The sequence below is a fragment of the Manacus candei genome, unplaced genomic scaffold (assembly GCF_025592945.1).
Source record: "Manacus candei isolate 608988 ecotype Guabito, Panama unplaced genomic scaffold, ASM2559294v1 h1tg000018l, whole genome shotgun sequence".
In the NCBI taxonomy this organism is placed as follows: domain Eukaryota; kingdom Metazoa; phylum Chordata; class Aves; order Passeriformes; family Pipridae; genus Manacus; species Manacus candei.
Window position 1 is genome coordinate 459,400 of NW_026138066.1, and position 21,191 is coordinate 480,590.

Consider the following 21,191-nt stretch of genomic DNA (forward strand, 5'->3'; position numbering starts at 1 on the left):
TCCCAGCCAGGGAGCAAGCTGAAGCCTAAGGCAGGTTTTCCTTGTCTTCAGCAGTGGTGTGAACAAAATGAACAGTGCAAGAGGTTGCGTTTGCCAGAGCTGCTGGTCGCTCCTCTGCATCGACTGACGCGCTATCCTCTCCTCCTTAACAACATCTGGAAGAGGAGCACTGATGAAACAGAGAAAGGCCTTATCCAGTCACTTAAGGAGAAAGTGGAAAAGTCCATACGTAAGTATGCAATTACCAACTAGCAAGTTACCTGGCTTTTTTGTGCATGTCCTTTGGAGTGTGAATTGGTCCAGTCTGTCTGCAGAAATGCAATGAGGATGTTCCTGCCTTTCTACAGTCCTGAGCCTCATTCTGTAGGGAATTACTTGGGCCACCTTGTGCTGTCAAAGCTTCTCTGAGCAACGCCACAGGACTCCCAAATCACTGAGTCACTTGTATTTTCTCAGAATCATCTGCATGACAGGCAAACAACTAAGAGCAGATCACAAATTGGAACAAACCAAGAAATATCTCAAACAAAGAAGTCTTTGAGTGGGATTTATGTCTTGGGAGGATTTTTTTGTGGCTGATTCTTAATAGGATAAATTTGCACTCACAAGGAGAATAATATGTGCATGACCTTTCACTAATGACAGGGTTCTGCCATGTAAAGTAGCTGAAGAGTTGTCTCAGCTACAGATTTTCTCTAAGTATTCTGGAAAATAAGGGGTTGGTCTTAATTTTTTCCTGCATTTTGTTTTAGGTAAATAATTTATTAATTCTATATAATTTATTAACTCAGTCTTGTTCAAGAAGCTTTAAATGCATCTCTAAGTGTCTTATGGTCATATAGTTCATCAGCAGATAGATTTATTCCCCAAAGGCTTCATTCAGTCCCCACTGAAATCAGACATGACATTACATCAGCAAAACACTTATCCTTGACAGGGAGAAGTGGCAAATAGTGCTTCATTCTCAGGAGCAGCACACCAGGGCCTTGAGCCACCCAGTATGGTGGGCCACTCTGTGCTGCCATCCTTCTCCTCATGCCAGAGGCTGAAGGCTTGAGCATCTCCCCAGGAGACGAGGAAGAGAGAGAGTTAATGTATTCTACAGATACATAAATCTGGGGCTACTTCTTCATGGGTAAATACTCCCAATGACAGAATGACCACCTAAAAGAGAGACTCGGGTTCTTTTTCTTCTTGCCAAGTCTCATGAGGTGTCTATCCTAATGCCACACAAGAAGCACACTTTTCTGCACAGAACGGGTCCCATAGGAAAATAAAGAGGTCTTATTGATAGCCTGGAGATGTCTACTGGGAGGACAGCAGTTTTAAGTATAGCCCCAAAAGACCATGGGATATCCGGGGAATATTACTGGCAAAGAAATAGGTCCTTTCAGAAATTAGAGACCTCTGGGAAACCAAAGATAGAGGGGTGATCCCTCTTTATTCACAGACACCTGACGAGGATCTGCCTTCATTTTTTGATCAGTGAATCAGTGACGAAAAGAACAGTTGCAGTCTCAGCATTACCCTTCTGGTGGGGAGGTATGTGTCTGAAACCATCATCTGCAATATCACTCAACCCGAAAAGTTGAAATTGAAGTTGCAGGTCCATTAAAGCTTTCCCCATATTGGCCCTAAATCTGCAATGACACAGTCCCCATTTTTCACATTCACCCCAGTTAAATATTTCAGTCACTTCTGGCAACACTTCCTCCAAAATTAATTCTCAGTAATTTCAACAGTCTTTTTATCAGGCTGTAAATTATGAAAATTATTTTTCTCTCACTATACCACACAGTTTAGAAAGGCAGGACCTTTTTAAAGATATTTTTAAGATTACAGTTTTATTGAGTTTTATATGATTTCCTCTGTTCCCCAGACAGATTAGTAAACACAACCTTTTCATTTAGCAGTGAATTTAAGCATCTTTGAATTCATGAATTGAAATTCTGTCCCTGTTGATCTAAGAAGAGTTCAGGTATTTTTTACAATGAGGCCAAGATTTCATCTGGGGCCTCACATGTGACGCACTTTGGTTTCACTGGACAAAATCACTATTTAGCATCTTCTAGAAACAGGACTGCTTATGCCAACCTTGGCAGTAACTGAGGTTTCACACATTTCAGGGGACCTGGAAGGTAAAGTCAAGTGGTTGGACAACTTTCAGAAGTTCAGGCAGCTGCAAGAGGTCATAATTTGGCCTCAGGTCTGGGATCGTGACAAAAGGTTCTTTGTCCCAGAGGTAAGCAGATTTGAAAGGGCATTTTTAACTTGGGGAGGATTTAGTTTCCTATCTATCTTTATAATGTGGTCTAAAGTTGGCTGGTTGTCTGTATTCTATTTACTGGGGATGGTTCTGCTCTAACAGGAGCAGCTGCAAACACTGTAGCTGAACACACACAGTGCCTTGGATGACAGCATGGGTTGCACTTAGTCTTTTCAACTTTCCCTTACGGTACTTGTTGGCTATCGGTCTCATGCCTGTATTTAGCCTTAGATGGAGTTTACTGCCTGCTTTGGACTGCATCTAAGGCTAAATACAGGCATGAGACCGATAGCCAACAAGTACCACAAGGGAAAGTTGAAAAGAACTTTGAAGAGAGAAGAGAGCGAACTCTCTTATCTGCGCCTTTTTATATGTTGTGTTACGGAAAGGAATGATATGGAATACTTCCTTAGATTCCTGACCCCCTTGCTAAGGAAGGCCTAAAAATCCAAGAAACCAACCCACTAGAGCTTAGCTAGCATCCAAGAGAGTGCAATCATACAGTCCAGGAAGACTCTCCAATATTTGCTTTTAGGAGACAGAATGAAATGGGATACATGTAAGTATTACCACCATTTTACAAAGATATTAATTGGAAATTATTTGCCTCTCTCACTCCTTGAGCTGAGCCAAAGAACTTTCCACTTACATTTCAGTAGCATTACAAAAAAATTATACATTACACCTGGGTGTACACCTTTCTGCTGTAGTTACACCCTTATCCAAATAGACAGACTTTAAGCAGCACTATGGTAACATCATCAAGTGAGTCTCACCTCAAGGATTTTGTCTGTTCACATACAGAGCTGCAAAAACTATTAAACTCACTTCAGAAAAGTAAACACCAGCTTAACATTTCAAAAACATAAATACATTTAAGCAATAGCACTGCTGAAGAAACACAGCCGTGCTCAGTTATCAGCTGTGTGATGTATTTAGCCTGAGATACGAACACATGTACGCTCATCTTCTTTAAGTGCTGGTTACCTCCCAGTTCACCATCATATATGCAAGAATACTCATTTTTTCTCTCTCTTTTTTGGGTCAAGTGTTTGAAGCAAAGCTTAAGAGAAAACAGCAGTGAAAACATTTTGTCTTCAGCGAACAGACGTCTCCTTCATGAAGGGAGGCTGATGTTAGCAGGTAATGTTCCTGAATGTCCTGGTGTTGCGAGATAGCTTAACAGAATTATACATTGTCATGGCAGGTCCAGAATGAACCTCTGCAATAGCACATAGGCAGGTGCATGAAAGAAAAAGCAAATTTACAGCTTGTCAGAGAGAGATTGAGATACGGGCAAATTGCCAAAAGGATAAGTAGTCTGTATGACTGTTTACTGCCACATCTGGATACTCAGTCTGCCAGGTGCTGAAGAAATCAGTTTGGCTGGCCAAAACCAGCCACTCAAAGGAAGCCTTTGCTGTCTTATTGAAAAATGTGGAAATAGGAAAACAGGCAGTTTAGACTGTCCTATACAAGGTGCCCCACATGGCAGGGGACTGATGTCAACATATCTCACTGCTCTAGCACCATGTCTACTATGTGTTTCCCTGAAAATTACTGAGTCCAAAGGTATTTCCTATTTTTATTTCAGCATCGTCTCTACTAAGTCTGCTGTTCTGATAGATATCTTGGAAAAAGAAGGTGTTATCCTGCCAGGTGGCTTCCCTTTCATGAGCAGAGCTCTCATACAACATGCCATTAACTCCACAGGTAGCAGAGTGAGCCCACACAAGCAAGTTGATTTCTACAACACTTACTATCACCCTTGCATTATGATATCAATTAACATTTCATCACTGCAAAGGCGTATGAAAAGGGTAGCATACCAGGAAAAGGTGGCACTTCCCTGTTTCTCTGCCATTTTCAGAAGTTTCACTGCTTACCAGGCAGGATTTGCTATCTATAGCATGCTGATTGTTGTATTTGTACAACATTGATCCAGGTAATTTTTCCTGGCAGGCAAGTAGTTGTTTAATCACAATGAGGTAGCTGCTACAAGGCACAACTATTAGTAGCCAAAATGACCAAGTAACATATGATTTACTGTGTTTGACACAGACTCACATGAGGAATGAGTAGTTGTCAACTATCAGAAGCGAGGCTTCGTTGTTAAAAGCATTTTGTACGATGCAGTGACTCACAGATATGCTTCATCTTAGAAGCAGCAATTCCTTAAAATAATCACATGGTAAAATTGATGTTTTTTGTTTTCCTTCTCAGAAAGCACAAGACTCCTTGATGTCTACCTCTTCCTATTTGATGATTTCCTACTAATTACCAAAATTAAACGTAACAAAAAGGTAATAATATATAGAGATATACATGGTTGCAATTGTAATGTTTTTTAGTTTGGTAAGTATTTTGAAGGTACTTTAGCAGATTGATCTAACAACAAAAATACAAGATGACTAATCAGCATGAAGAACGGCTGATAATACCTTATGCTAACAGCAAACCATAACATTGATTTAAAACCCTGCTTCCAGGCTCAGCATGTTACAGGAATGCTACTGCAGGAAAATTTACATTAAAAAACCTTAATGTTTTCTTGATGTTGTTCTCATGCTGGATTCCTAAATCTCAGAAAAGGTTCAAGAATGGAAAAAGTTTTCTAATGTTCCCTGGATGACTCAGTTCAATAACCTGAGATTTTTTTATCTGAGAGATATCAGAATTGTTAGAAAGAAAGAAAAAAAAAAAAGAAAAAAAAGGAAAAATAGGGAAATGCTAAAATTATAGAAGGTTGGCTTTATTCTCAGTTCCTACATTGCCTGTTGTCCTCTCTTTGCCTTGATTTCCCCTAGCTCAAAGCTAAGATATAGTGACTCTGTTCAAGACAATATTTCTTAATGAATGGTGCTATAGAGTTCTATAATAATAAAGACCTGTATTTAGCCACCAAAGAAAGCCACTGTATGACCCAAAATTCCTAAAGCTTCAGTGTAGGAGTGCATCTAGCTAATTCAGTTTATGAAGCTGATGTAAAAAAAAGTCTAAATGGACCTTTGCTAAATCAAACACAAGTTTGTGTCTGATTTAAAGACTTCTTGCAGTAGTTTTTTTTTAAGAAGCAGGTGTTCTGCTTTAGAGAGAAAGGAGATAGAGAAAGCATGCAGTGAGGGATCTGGGACCAGCAGCACAATCCCTTAGAAACAGTGGTGGTGAAGGAAGAAGAAATTCAAGGGACCTGGTACCCTCGGGCAAGTCTTTTCGAGGGTTGTCCCACATACACATGTTGGTGAACCTTCTGTGAAGGGCTGCAACTCATCTGGAGCTCTGGGAATCTTCTATCTTCTGCATGTATGTGAGGGGAGATGGTGAAACACACCTCCAAGGAATGGAGAAAAAGACCTGCTATTAAAATAAGGAGGGAAGGGGGAAAATCCTTTTGAATGTCTTTGGCTGTTTTCTGCCTGTGGATTTGTATTGTGTTTCTATTGTGTCTTTTTGGTGCAAGGTGTGACCTTGCAGGAGAGCTCCAGGTACCAGTGAGTTTTTCTAAGATTCCTCAGGCAAATAAGCTGTCTGTATATCTTTGATAAGAGAAAGCACATGATTTAGAGCTCTTTAGTGCCTATACTTCATGAGCAGATGGCAGACAACAAGCTAACCAGCTTCATTTTCTATTCCCAGAAATATGGGGGCTCAGACACCAGCTTAATCTCTGTCTGTCCTTCCCTCACTCCTGAGCTGCAGTCCTTCATAAGAGAGGGTGGATTTTGCACAGTCCTGGACCAGCCCATCCCACTAGACAGACTGATACTGAAAAACATTGAACCTGTCCAAGTTACAGGTATGTGCCTGCATGCATCTGAATGCCTTCATAAACACCACGTCAGTGCACTCTGTGTGTGGTAGTATAACATGCTGTTTGTCCACAACCCCCCCCCAGATGCCTGGAGTGCAAACACAAGTGCCTCAGCCACTGTGGCTTCACAGCTCTGCTCTTGCTGTGAGGCATGAGCTACTGCCACAGCCTTTACACCCCATGGCCCCCTGCCTCTAACAGTGACTTTCACACACATACCAGTGACTGTCAGGTATTATCCATTCACCCCAAAGGAGGAAAAAAGACTCAAATTACTTCTTTCTCACAGGCCAAGTATTTCCCTGCCCTAACTGTCCTAATATGCTCTGTCAAACCCTGGGCCTCTTTCCCAAGTACATTTTCAATTCCATAGTAGTTATGCAGCATTTTTTCACTTTTCTCACTACATTGTTCTCCTAGGGGTCCTCCCACATGCACAGAAGCCATTCTCAAGGAGGCTGGAGAGGAGATTTACTGCCTGTTGCTACTCCTACTCACCTCTCCATCAGTCCTTGAGAGGATGAAAATCACCCACCACACATCAATGCTTCCTTGTTCTCAGACATCCAAATGCATCACTGAGAAAAACGACCTCCTATAACTTGTGCTGTGCAGTTGGGTGAGGAGGAGAGGAGGACTGATTTCCAGCGAGAGTGACCAGCCTTACCCTGCCAAAACAACATTCCTGAAGTCACCAAATTAGAGCTGGGGTGAGGGACCAGGCATGAAACATCAGACCTCCCCTTGGTCTGAGCTGCTGATGCAGACTCTCGCACACCTAACCGTGGTGGTGAATGGTGCTACGTCCAGTTGGTGGCCAGGCAATAGTGATGTTCCCTAGGGCTCAGTACTGGGGCCAGTCCTGTTTAACACCTTTATAAAAGGCCTGGATGAGGGGAGTGAGGGCACTCTTAGTCAGTTCACAGACTACACTAAGTTGGGTGGCACTGTTGATCAGCTGGAGGGTAGGAAGGCTCTGCAGAAGGATCTGGACAGGCTGCATCAATGGGCCAAGGCTTTGAAAGGGTGACATGCCAGGTCCTGCACTTGAGTCACAACAACTCTGTACACAACAAACCTGTGCGGTGCTATGGGCTTGGGAAGAATGGCTGGAAAGCGGCCCAAAGGAAAAAAACCCAGAGGTCCTGGTCACCATGTGGCTGAACACGAGCCAGCAGTGTGCCCAGGTGGCCAGGGCCAATGGCCTGTGTCAGAAATAGTGTGGCCAGCAGGACCAGGGAAAAGATTGTCCTCCCTCTGTACTTGGCACTGGTGAGACCACATCTTGAGTACTGTGTCCAGTTCTGGGCTTCTCACTACAAGAAAGACATTGATGTGCTGGATCGTGTCCAAAGAAGGGCAACAAAGCTGATGAAGAGTCTAGAGGGCAAGACTTATGAGGAGCAGCTGAGGAAGCTGGGGGTGTTTAGCCTGGAGAAAAGCAGGCTCAGGGGAGACCTTATTGCTCTCTACAACTACAGGAGGTTGTAGCCAGGGAGGTGGTCAGTCTCTTCTCCCAGGCAACTAGTTACAGGACTAGAGCAAATGGCCTCAAGTTGAGCCAGGGGAGGTTCAGGTCAATCAGGCTCATCAAGAAGAATTTTTTCACTGAAAGTGTGATTAAGCATTGGAATAGATTGCCCAGGGAGGAGGTGGAGTCACCATCCCTAAAAGTGTTCAAGAAATGACTGGACATGGCACCCAGTGCTGTGATCTAGTTGACATGGTGGTGTTTGGTCAAAGGTTAGACTTGATGATCTTGGAGGTCTTTTCCAGCTTAATGGTTCTGTGATTCAGCCTAACACTGCCAAGATCACAGGAGCCTCCTATATAAAAGAGAATTAAAAGAAATACAAATCTCTTGGCTGCAGGGTCATCCTAATCCTAAAGACAGAGGAAAAGCTTAGGGAGCTAGAGTGCTCTGTAGGAAATCAATAGATAAGGAAAATAAACCTAGAGCCTGTAAAATTTATGATAACTTTGAAATATATTCACCCAGAGTATTTAGCATTCAGCATCAATGCTGAGAAGAAATAAAATTAGGTAATAAAAGGCAAATGACTAAATATGAGATAAGGGGATAAACACAGAATAACAACCCTTTTTTAAATGTGCTCCAGCACTGTCTGCCTGCCTAAGTCGTCTCCCTATGAACCCAGCAGAAACAGAGCAAACACATTAGCCACCTCTTGCCTGCAGGGTGGAGGAGAGGGCAGCCCCTCTCCTGCGTAAGCCCAGGCTAGGTGCCAGGTCAACAGCTTCTGCAGCCACCCTCCAGTTTGCATCTAAAAGATTGGCCAAAAAATCCATAATGGGAATGGGAATAAGATTTTCAGATTTTTTTTTTTTCCAAGACAGAATTTCCTACATTCAGAGATTTCTAATCAGGTCTTTCCATCTTTGTGATCCAGCATCAGAATAGACAAAGTTGCCTTCTGCATCCAAGCCCAGGTTCTGTCCACTGGTTATGACATTACCTGCAACCTGGACCTCATTGCCTGACTTCTCTACAGCTACAGCTGTTCTTTCCAGCTACAGCTGTAGCTATGGCAGTCTCTGCTACTAACATGTAGTCTTGCAACAACTTGGAAGCCCCATCCTAATACAGGACCCCTTGGGGAGGGGTACAATAAAAATAGTGAGAAAAATTACTATAGAGAGCTTGCAGTTCAGATTTCCACCATTCTGTGTAAAACAACAAGCAAACCTTCTAGTGTCAACAGAAAATGTCCCTTTGCAGGGGAAAAAAAATAATTAAATATTGTCTGGAATGTATGACCTTGGGGAACATTGCCAATCTATTTGCACTCTCAAGGAGACTTTCATTGCTGACAGCATTAAAAGATTAGTTAGCATGTTCTCAGAAAGCGCATGTGATCCATCCCATTAATCAAAAATGAAATCCTGATTTTTGATCTAACTTTTGTATCCATTAGTTTGCTGAGGGTTGAACTCACTTTGGAAATAAACAAGGCTCAATACAAGTACTAGAAAAAAAATATATGTTGCGATATCATAGAAATACCCTTTTGGCAGCAGGCAGGAAGCTAAAAATTATGCGAGATAATTCTAGTCCAAAGCCACCTATGTATCAGTGAAGGGATAAGAGGTAAAATGGTTTGCTCATAACACCAGGAAGCTACCCCAAAAGCAGAACTATCTGCAAACACCATAACAAAGTTACAAGAGATGTAATTTTACATGTAAGTGTTACAGTAGGAACACATCTCTGAAGGTTGTAAGCAGCAACATAATTTCTGATTAGAAGATCACTTTCCTTTTATCATTCCGCTCTGGATTTAATCTTTGCAACTACTTATTATTGCTCCATTAATAATATTTACACTACATTTGAAAAGGCCAGACCCACTGGTATGTTACTGTATCAAAGACTGGTAATCTTTACAGCCAAAGAATTGCTTTTAGAAAACATTATTGAGACCTTGATGCCAAGCGTTGCCCAGAAAATTCATTTTTAGAACTCTAAAGTTCTATTTCCTATTGACCACAGACAGACAGAAGGCATGAGTTCAGAAACATATCTCCTCTGCTGCTACAAATTTCTGCTGCTGATTTGCTGCAGTACTTTACCAGTCTGTGCTCCATTTCCCTTTTCTAAAAAACTAGGATTATAGGGTTCTTCATCTTGCAGAAACATTCTGAGCACTTGGAAACGCTTGGACAGGAAGCATTACACAGCAGCAAGATATAGTACATAGTACAAGACTTCAAGCTATATGGACTAGATGAATTTATCAAAAAGATATGTCAACTGCAGTAGGCTCAGAAAAATGCTGCCTTGTCCCAGTAGCTTGAGATCTGAGCTCTTCTCAGGCTGCATGGATTCAGGAGCAGGGCTCTGCCTAGGGCGAGCGCTCACAGGGAGGCAATCCCACACCTCGGTCACCATTGCTTCATTTAGAGTAATATCAACTCCAGTTAAAAAAAAAGCAATGCCATGTGAATCCAGAGCATTAAAACAGGATGCTGTGCCCCTCTCCCTGCTACTACCAGCCCACCCAAGTATGCCTGTTGTCTGCCACAGGGTTTTGACTGCCTGAAGATGTTTTTCCCTCCTCTGCCCCTAAACTTGCTTCATAGCAGACTTAAGCCACCCCTTCATTCCAGACGTGACATTCGTGTCAATTTGACCCCTTGCAAAGAAACCTTCCACATGGTGCTCAAAGTCATGTTCAGGACCAAAAGTTTGGCAGGAAACAGAGTGGCAACATGCTTGGCCCTGCAAGATATTGCTGCCAGCAGACAACTGGGGGCATCCCCAAAAGGAGAACCAGCTCAGGCACACACCCAGGAAGAACCCAAAGCCACCATTAGCCCAAGTGCAGCCACTTCCCTATGTGGCAGCTGTCATCTGGACTTATTTAAATAAAATAAAAATAGGGCCTTTCTCTTCAATTTTTGATACTTGTTCTCCCCTAACTTCAGTTATGATTTAGTCCACTTTAAGGGAAATATTTCTTAATGATCCTCAGCTAAACTTAAAAGCACCTTAGCTGCACAATGATAAAGTATTTAAAAATAAAACAAATGCAAGTAGAATTAAGATTTTGAAATAAGAAAGCTTCCCACACAACAAAAAAAATTGACCCTATCAGGATTGAAGAGATGATTACATATATCATTTCTTCAATCATAATAGATGTGATATAAAATGGGACTGATAGCTGTATGAGGTGCACCTATATCACTTCTTCACATTCTTCCACAGTCTTCAGCCTGCGAAATGCTTTCCTAATCCAGCATGAAAACAGGTATCGGCAGTGTATAGCGGTCTTCTTGCTACAAGCTCCAACAGAGACTGCCAAGGTAAGTAGCACATCTTTTTTTTTCTTCTCTAATTATACAACTACACTTTCCCCAAAGGAGGCTGGCAGCCTAAAAGTGGTCATGCTGTGATAGGAATCTATTACAGTTGTGACATTTGACCAAAACCAAAACAAAACAAAGTAACACCTCAGTGCTTTGGCTCACACATTTGTTACAGAATTTTTGCTGTTGAACATGTACCAGCTTTATACCAGGGTTGACAGCAGGTCATATTCTTGTTGAAAAACATTATCAATTCTGATTGCTTAAAAAAAAAAAAAAAGAACCAGCCACTTCTTGTGTCACAGAAATGAAGATGGTCAGCCCCCCCAGAGAAGTCAACACCAAACCCTGCCCACCAACTCACATGCAGTAGTACTCAGATCAGAAAACTGTCTCATGCTCATCTAGCACAACATGCATCTTGCAGTTTCAGACTGAACAGATGGTATGATTAATTTCACTGTTATATAAATTTGCCCCTCATTTTCACACCATATCCCATTTCTAGTAACAGCACTGTATATAACATCTGAAAGTGTGTCAAGCACTTCACAGTATTCCACTTTCTCATGTAAGTTGAATTTCATTCTGCAATACCTAATGCACAGAAATTTGACCACCACTAACACTAATGCTTAAAAGTAAACGGCAGTAGACTTTTTCAAGGAAAAGAAATGAGTGAATTCTTTCCATATCCAAGCCACTGGTTGGTACTTGGAACAGGTATCTACTCAAGAAGTTGTTACCTTTTCCTGTTATTGAAATATGACCTTTCCTTTTCAAAGCTGCCTTCACACCAGGGTTACCATCTTCTCAATGTCATAGAATCAGAGAATAGTTTGGGTTGTAAGGGACCTTTAAAGGTTTTAGTCCAAAGAATTAATCCTTTTAAGAGTAGTTCAATATCTAATCAATTCAGAGACAAATCAGCTTCTGTGATCAGACCATCTGCATTAGCAGAGAGAGAAGGAAGTTACATATTTTAAATTATCTCTCCAGCCATCACCCCCTGTCCTCACGCCTGGATGACAGCAACTATAGAGCTGAATGTTGTCAGTACAATGACAGAAACTGGAATTCAGATGGCAGCACATGGCAGATCTTGGAAGGGAACAGAACTTGCAAATAGAACTGGGGCTGTCTTAATCAGAGGAATAGAGGAACTAATAAACATCACATAAAAACGGGTGAAATAGCCTGCAACAAACTTCACCATTACAAGCAAACAGAGCAAATCCTACCTTCCAATCAAAAAGGAAACATACACTGGAAACCTCTGGCCACAGACACAGATTCCAGCAGTGTGTAGTGGCCTGAGCAAGAGCCTGAAGAAAGGCTAAATAAAACTAAAGGCTCTGTGTGTTTATGCATCTGAACTAATGGAATTTTTTTAGGTTGTCTTGGTTTACAAATATTTTTTCTTGTTACAGAAAGCATGGAAGTCACAGATAGAAACGGCAATTGCTAATTACACCACAAGACATGAAACCAAGAAAAGCACTGAGTTCTGCTTCCCAGTTGAATCCTCTGAAATTTAATAATGCCAGCACTGCACTGACACAGTCAGTGGAAGACTGCTGTGGTGATAACACAGTTATCTCTTCCAGAATGCCTGAAGTTTCTGAAACTAATAGATTTCTGACTTGACAAGACAAAAGTGAGCAGTTCGGACCATGCCATGTAGGAATAAATTGGAGGGGGAGAATGAGCCATGAAACAAATTTATGGCTCCTAGAAGCTCTTTTGCTTCATTTAAGGAAGACTATGTCCATCCAGGGAAGCTTTAATACAGCTTGTAATTTCCTAGAAAGCGTGACAGGAAAAAACCCTGTGTTGGTGAGGAGAATTCATTCACCAGAGAAGTCTAGAAGGCTTATTCCATCATTCAAACTGTATTAATAAATTTCATTAAACTACAATTGTGTAGCCATAGCTCCTGATAGTTATGCATCTCTACCTACTAAACTATAATATCACACAATGTTTTTCGCATATATGTGTATATATATATATACATGTATGCACTTACCTGGTTCAGTCTCTCCAAATGCAGCCTAGGCTGCTGTAATACACACATTCCTGCTCTTCCCCTGTGCCTATGATGGGCAAGCTTCCTGGGAAAGGAACAGCCACTCAGGCTCCGTGCCAAGTGGCGAATGTGTAAAGCAGGAGAGCAGAACAGAGTGCAGACAGCAGATCTGCACAGGGACACCACACAAGCTGCAAACATTTAGCCACAACTTGGCTGACATGGTCATGCTCCATGTCCCCAACCCCAAGCTCAGCTGCACACTGCATCATACCTAGTGCTCACCAGAGGCTCACAGTATCTTGAAACCAACGCTGACAGGACAGGCTCACAGTATCTTGAAACCAATGCTGACACCTGACAGACTAAGCTCTGTGCTTTGAGTGCTGGCAGAAGGAAGCGAGTATTTCACTCTGTATATTTTTTACCAAAACAACCTTAAGCCACATCTGCTCACTTTACAAAACAAGTAGTGCCAGAGGTTCTGTAATTCCAGGAGGCCAGCATGTCTCCAAGGAGGACAGTAGTCACACACAGGTTGTCTTCATGGAGACACAGGTTCAACAGGCTCCTCTGTGGTCTCAAGAGAAAGATACCTCAGGAAACAGTCGAGGCAGAAACTGACTTCCCAACTCAAATTGCCTTTCAGAGACCTCTTCTCTCCATCTTTGTCCACTTTAACACAGACCCCCAAGCAAGATCTGCTTCAATAGCCAAACACAGTTTTTTGTTAATGCTCCCACAATTCTATAGTGTCTCTCATAGGACTGATCTCCCACATTAATCATCTGGCTTCTCTCTGCAACACAGTTCCACCCCAAAGGAGCTTTCCATCTCACAAGTAAGACTTTCGTTAGTCTAAAAAATAAAACAAGTGCTACTTTTGAGTCTTCCAGTTATGCCAGTTGTCCAACTGAATGTGATGTCTGAACACAGTCACTGGTAGAAGGACTCCAATCAAATGTGGGATACCCAGCAACCTTGTACAGCTACTGGGAATGGAAAGCCTACTCTGAATTTAACCTGTGAAAAAAACAGATTGGAAAAACAGTCATTATGACCCTGTCCTCAGGAATGTGAAAGCCTTTGTTGCAGTTCCCCCTAAGTCCAAGAAACTGGAGTGTTTAGCATGTTCTTAGATGTGTAGCTTCGCAACAGTTCATTTGTAAAAACTATATATCCCCCATTTCAAAGCAGCTTTGCTGCCTGAAATGAAGCAAGGTAGTTTTGAATGACATAACTGGTCTATTAGAAAGGTCTAATTTTTTTTATTGTTATTAATAATTCCTTCAACAGGTTAGAAAACAAATTGACATTTCAATAACATTTCATTATCATTTATACAGAACCGGTTGATGCATGGTGTCATCTTCTCATCCAAATCCACAGCAACCTTCCAAATCACAGAGTTTAAGAATTACAGTGCACAGTGGACTAAATTCTTTCACAATGTAAGGCACAACTACATGATCACAAGTAGTAAACACAAACACTGAACATAGAACTTAAGAGACTCAAACTTCAATTAAAAAGAAACAAAACCAAAACACACTCATGCCAAAAAAAAAAATCTATCTACGCCTATCAAGATGATATGATCCAGTTTAAAAGAAGTACAGTACTCTGTAAGTAAAACCGCAACGTAAGTCTATTATTATACATTATTTCTAAATACCGGATAAAAACTTATAATTTTTTCCATTTATATTTTATACAATTATACAGAAATTAAGCTGTATGAACAATATTCACATCTGCAATAATAAACTGATCATTAAAATTCAGAAAAGGCAAATGAGACCATGTACTTTGTGGCACGCAGAATACCATTCATCAAGTTCATATCTCGAGTACTGAAGAAAAAGACAACCAAATTAATGGTATATTTGGTGTCTGAGGCTATCTATATCCAAATGACAAAGCTGCATACAAAATTGTTTTTACCCAGCAGACTGCAATTATGAAAGCCTGTGGTTATGATTTATTTTCTGTTCAGCAGCTAGAGTTTGCAAGGTTGAAACTACAGAAGTTAAAAGAATATAACAGTGTATAATAGCTTGAAAATGTTGGATACTTTCAAACACACATTTTAAAAAAAGACAACTTTCTTTTCCTTTTTGGTGGTAAACTTTTGCAATTTTGGCATTCACTATAATTTTATTCGCTATAACTGTAACAGTGAGAAAACCTTATTAAACTTACCTAACATTTGAATTTCACACTGAGAGGTAGCTTAAATGAAATCTTATGTAATGGCATCAAATGGGGAGGTTTTATGATATTTTTTTGTGACTTTTTTTCTTTTCTTAGAAAAGTGACAATTCCTATACAAGCAGCATTTTGGACATATTACTATAAAAAGTTCTGGTATTTGCTAACCCAACGAGACGTTCTTTCAAATATCCCTTTTGTGCCAGGAATGAAGCTTCAGCGTGACACAATGGAGGACTTTGCCATAAAGCCAACAGCAGTAGCCTGGACCTGCCAGCACCAGCATGTTGACGTATAACAATGAACACTTTTCCCCAGCCCTCTTTACCCAAAAAAGACAAGAAATACAGATGAATTTGGCTTTAGTGTTTAGTTTAGGCCATAGGGGGAGGGAAAATTGGAAAATACCAGGCTTCTGCTTTCATAGTAACATGAATCCCAAGGGTTAGTAGGGCTCCAGTAATGTTCAAATGCACAGATACTTCTCGATCTGCTGCACAGTGAGTGCATAGTAGGTGGAGAGCTACAGGCAATAGGTAGAGTTTATTACATTACCCAGTACCTGTAGTCTTCCTTATTGTGGACTTAAATGGTATCTAATATTCTCTCTAAACATGCAAAAATCTTTATTCAGTGCCCCTTAAAAACAGAAACAGAAAAATACCCCCAAAACTGAGTTTCTGAGGTGAGACTTTATTATCCAGTTACAGCTGGTTTTGAAAAGTACATCATTTAGTGCTTTTGGAGAGGCTGTGGTTGGACAATAATTTTAAACTTATCCTAGAAGGGATGCTGAGGCCAAGACTTCAGAAGCTAAGAACTGGACAACTAGCAAGATCCTTGAAAATACAAAAAATTCATTTTTTCTCATTTTATAATCTTAAAATTAAGTTCTACAAAGACAACATGTATGTGACTAACATGGCTTTTGCTGTTACATGTGCTCTCAGATGATGATTGCATTTTTGGTAAAAGGAATTGTGAGTACAATTCTCCTTACATAGCAAGGGACCAAACGTATACAGTGAAAAATCCAGCTAATAATAAACCTTCTGTCCAATGACTACAGCTAATAGATGCAATGCAAATTATGTCATTCCACTTACTGCAGATCCTATTAGTTAGACAGCAAAAAGTGCACAGTGCAAATGACAGTGCTGTTTCCTACTCCTGCGAGAATATGACAGCAGGAAGGGCGGTACTTGGAGGAGTAATTTATCAGTTTCAACATACTCAAACCATGATATCATTCTTCTTGGCATAGTTTATATTCTGTTGAACTTCAGCTCCAGCATTTTTCTGTCCATCACTGAGCACTGACCATAAATTTTTAAAGTTTTGCAACAAGCATTTGTTCCAAATGTGTGGTTAACTGATACTTAACAATCCAGAAAAGTACTCGAGTTTTCCAGATCCCTTCTTTAGGAATGTTATTTCTCTTACACCTAGCATGAGAGGCTCAATTGTTCTTGCTCATGTAATGCAAACACAGAAAGGTTACTTCATGCTTCTGCTCCAAATCCCTTCTTGCTTCACTAAGAAAGCTTTTCCAGTGAGGATTCACAAATAATCCTCAAGGTCCCAAAGCCAACAAAAGTAGTTATTCATTGTTCTTGTGTACCTAGCACTCCACACTCCATGGCAACTTGGTTACTTGACACCTTCCAAAAACAGAGAAAAAAAACCCACACAGTACCCTAGAGCCTTGGACTCTTGTGCCAGAGAATGAAGCCAGCTGAAAAATGAGATCCCTGTAAACCTCTTGCCTCTGTTGGAAGCTCCAGCAAAAAATTCCTTTTGTCTCTTCATCTGCAGACAGCAACTTTTCCTACTGTGACTCACTAATTTTATCGTCTTTATTCAACCTTTGCAGAAGGGGGAAGATTACTGTAGGGAATACGGGGGGAGAAGAAATAAATAACAGAGAAATAAATACAGCCATCTAAGATCAAAAGCCTGCCACTGACCTCTGCAATCCTACCTGCCTCTAGAGGGGTTGCAAGACAGAAGTATGATGTATTGCTGACACGAGGACAGAGTGGAACAGTGGGATTTGACATTTTGGAGGAAAACATGCAAGGGACTGGGGGTCTTTGACTGGGAAGACAGGCGATGTCTCAAGGAAGTTAAAGAACCTCTTCCCACCCTTAACAAGACCATCCTTACTGTACTTTTATGATAGCTTCCATAGCTTGTCTCTGCCCACATAGCAGCTAGTCTGTCCTATTCTGCTCTCCCTGAAATTCCGAATGTGGATGGAGTGTCCTGAAGAGGAGATAGTTTCAAGAACAAAGCCCACACTTCACTGTGGGCTTTGTAATAATAACTAGTAACCAAAGGCAGCTTGAGGAACCCACACTCCTACTGGTTTGAGTGCTGATTTTACCATTATTTTCACCTCTTCCTCTATAATGGCCATTTCTCAGTGAATCAGAGCAATCTGCCTCTTACTAAAGGTTGTGAAAACACAACACTGTGCTTCCTCCAGTTCCAAGACTCTAGTCCCTTCTGCCATTTTATTAGTTTTTTCCTCTGTTCCTGTGTCTGTGGTCTGAAAAGTCAGTACACTAAACTATTTTGTCTGGAATCCTTTGACTTAGCATTGTAAAAGTCACCAGTTTTTTTACTAGGTTTTCCTATTACTTAGATTTTAAAGCAGTGAAACAAAAATCCTACATTTCTACTGAAACATGCCCATCATAACAGTCAGAGTCTGTAGGCAGATTGGTAAATACAAAGCTTTTCACTTTCCAGTTTCCCTCATTATGGGACATTTTACTGAGCTTGAGCACAACTTCCAACCTGGTAGTGAAGCCAATCATTACAGACTCCAGTATACCAAACACTCATCGACAAATACAGACCAGCACTAAAAATTTTAAGCACAAAAGGAGCATAAGATTTGACAACAGAGTCATAAATTTACTACAGCGAAAAGCTGTAGAAATCCTGACCTATTGCTGCAGACTCAGTGCTCAGGCAGAAAAGTTTACACCCCACCACTACTCCTCCAGATTTTAACAATATCTCTTTCTAAAAATGCATGTTTGAAAAGCACTTCCATCCCCTTGAAAAGCTTGTCATATAAACCAGGTAGCTAAAAGCAACTTTCAAAAATTGAGCTGGTTTTGTCCCTGAATGTGAAGAGCTCCAGACCAAGGTGTGATCCGCAGTAAATCAACTGCAGTGTTTCAGCTGTCTGTTGAGTGAGGTGCCTCTCCTCATTACACAGTGGGATCCCAAAAGGCTAAAGAACAACCCTACTAGAGCTTCTACCACTGCAGAAGTCTCTCCTGAGCTTTCACACATTCCCATTCAAAAGCAAAATGCCTAAACATAAGTGAGTCTTTTAACCATTTTCTTAGCTCCCCTTGAAAGATTTCCCTCTTCCTCTGCAGCTGTGGGAACTTTCTCCCTTCCCTCTCAAAATCCCTCCTGTTCCATGTGGTTGTCCTTCACCCTGAGGGCAGCATGAGACCCTGTGTGTTACACAATAGGGCAGAATGCATCTAGGCTGGAGCACGATTGTCACATCTTTAATTTTCCCACATTTCTGAAGTCCTGTGTCAGACAAAAAAGACTCCATAGTAAATTTTTCGGTTGCTCTCAATAAATAAATAAAAACCCCAAAATTTCCCAGAGGCAGAGATTCTGTTTATATTTTCTATTCAAAAGATTCTTATGCCAAACAGTTACACTGATGAGGAGAAACAGGGAGTCCAGAGGCTCTGTTCACATGGAACTGTTGCAGCATTATTTTTTTTTTTTTGAGCAAGCAATTCTCAAGTGCAAACCAAAAAAGCATGTCAGTATTTCACATCATGCACAGTTGTATTCCAAACCCTTTTACAGTGAGGAAAACCAGTTACATCATTCAGTTGGCTTTTGGGAAATAAGGATTTAATTTTAAGAAAACTCCTTGAAGCTGCAAATGTAGAACTAGACAGTTAAGAAGGGATATGAAACATAGACCACTACTTCTGGAATAGAGGGATTAAGAAGTTTCTTCACTTGACAGTTAATCAGGACAAGATATTTTTCATAAAGGAGACTCTTCTTCATTCACATATAGAGTTGTCAGTAGATAAAAGGAAACAAATCTTCCTGATGATGGCTAAGCTTCCATCACTGTGACAGAATTTCATTCTCTACCTTGGGCAAGAAGTAGAGGAATTCAGAACACAACCCTTTTCTCTGAACAGCTGGCAAAATTTGGTATTAGGGTATTTAGGACAAAGAGTCCCTAAATACTGGAAGGCATAACCCCTGCTTGGAAGAAATAACCTTAAGGATTTCGAAATACCAGATACAAAGGGAAGAAAAGTTAGAAACAGGCAGGCAAAAACAAAGAGGTGCAAACAAAATCACAACAAAACAGAAATTTGGAGCCTACACGAACCGTACAAGAAACCTCTGTTGCAAGTACAGAAAATACAAATAAGTATCTAAAGACATGTATATTGGCCTCTTAGAGCTGTTTGGCCTATAAAAAAGGCAGTAGCAGGAGACTCACACCATCATTCCAAGCGGACTAAATCACATAACTAACATCACACTTCAGAGCCCCCAGTAATGGGGGTCAGATGGAGTAATGGAAAAGTGACATTTGTTAAGTGTAGCAGGAGTTCAGCTTCTTCCACCAAAAGCTGAGAGAAGGGACAGAATAAAAGGTCAGATGACCTGCAGTAGTCTCAAAAAAGACTTTTTCTTAGTGGGATACCTGGCTTGGAAGGTCTGGATGTCCCTTAGAACTGCAGGGATCTCTCAGTGCTTTCAGGGTACGGGCAGGAGCAGAGATGTGCTACAGGCTACTACCAGTATTGTTTGTTTGCTTTTTAAAACTCTGGTTTCTGGAATATTACAATTCATCAACCAAATATGTAAAAGTGAAATCAATCAATGGGATGAAGTATTGTAATGTATCATGTAATATTGCTACAATGCCAGATAAACTTTGCCTCATCATTTGTTCACACATACTCTCTCAGCAAGACAGACACACTCACACACCAACCACATAATACAGTATATGTAAAGATGTTCCAGTACACAAGTGTGGTATTTGGATGAGGACTTGGGTGCTGATACTACAAGTGGGCAAATAAAACTGAGTTGAAGTTGAATCCAGCCATTATGCTCACTCTGGAGTTCAAACTTTAGAGAGAAAAATGCAAGAATCAGAGAGACAGAAAGAAAACAAAATCACAAGAGGTTATAAAGAACATCAGATATGCAATCAAATGCAACAATTAGTTATGCTTTCACAGCAACATCTGATACATAAAATCCTCACAAGTTTTTGCATCTTCCTTTTTCTTTGAAGGAAACAAGAATAAACTTCAATATCACAATAAACGCTGTTTCTCTTGAACAAAAAAATAAAAGATAAAAAAATACATTGTTACTCCTCTGTTTAAACTTTATTTACAAATAACTGGGTATTTCTAATCTAGACATAAAAGCTCTTTCCATGATAAATGGCAATAAGCTATGGATGATCTGAGCCCATATCTCACAAAAAATACAATAGTTTTGCTTGGTATCAATAAACATTTTAAAATATACTAAATCTTGCCAAGTGTTACAATCGTTGTTCAAACTGAATAGTAGTCTGAGTGCTGAACGAAGTGCATCAACAGAAATAGTAAATTTTAGTGTAACATTTCTTTGTCACTCACAATCGCCAGTTATCCTTGCAAGTCATTAAAGCAAGTATCACACACTCGGACAGGCTTCTTAGAAGAAGGAGTTAAGGCATTCTTTGCTGAGCACTCGGCACAAAAGATATTCCCACACTGTCTACAGTGATGCTGTGAAAGAGAAGAAACATACATGTTGAACATCAATGACAGGGCACTGATCATGACAAGTCAACCCTCATGTTTCAAAAATTAGTATGAACTTTCAAATAGTAGTTACATAGCACACAGAAGGGTATATAAGTAAATCCTTTCTAAAGGGTATAGGAGTAAAATATTCAGATGTGCTTCACTGAGTCAAGAGAATACATCAGCTTCAGAAATTAAGTGGTTGAGGTTCATCCT

At 40.5% G+C, this 21,191-nt stretch overlaps 2 protein-coding genes across 7 annotated transcripts in view; one reads left to right on the forward strand and one right to left on the reverse strand.

Annotated features, from left to right (window-relative positions):
* PLEKHG7 (pleckstrin homology and RhoGEF domain containing G7) overlaps nucleotides 1–13,400 on the forward strand; it is a 32,025-nt gene extending 18,625 nt beyond the window's left edge. Inside the window, exons 9-15 of the mRNA XM_051784649.1 lie at nucleotides 55–229; nucleotides 2,127–2,242; nucleotides 3,316–3,409; nucleotides 4,490–4,569; nucleotides 5,903–6,062; nucleotides 10,807–10,904; nucleotides 12,338–13,400. Of these exons, the coding sequence (XP_051640609.1) occupies nucleotides 55–229; nucleotides 2,127–2,242; nucleotides 3,316–3,409; nucleotides 4,490–4,569; nucleotides 5,903–6,062; nucleotides 10,807–10,904; nucleotides 12,338–12,445 (831 nt within the window). The 3' untranslated portion in view covers nucleotides 12,446–13,400. The remainder of the gene's footprint in view (nucleotides 1–54; nucleotides 230–2,126; nucleotides 2,243–3,315; nucleotides 3,410–4,489; nucleotides 4,570–5,902; nucleotides 6,063–10,806; nucleotides 10,905–12,337) is intronic.
* A 3,655-nt stretch (nucleotides 13,401–17,055) lies between these two features.
* EEA1 (early endosome antigen 1) overlaps nucleotides 17,056–21,191 on the reverse strand; it is a 173,210-nt gene continuing 169,074 nt past the window's right edge. For all 6 annotated transcript variants that reach the window (XM_051784830.1, XM_051784828.1, XM_051784829.1 and 3 more), the window contains one exon: nucleotides 17,056–20,957. In XM_051784830.1, coding sequence (XP_051640790.1) covers nucleotides 20,835–20,957 — 123 coding nt within the window. In that variant the 3' untranslated portion in view covers nucleotides 17,056–20,834. The remainder of the gene's footprint in view (nucleotides 20,958–21,191) is intronic.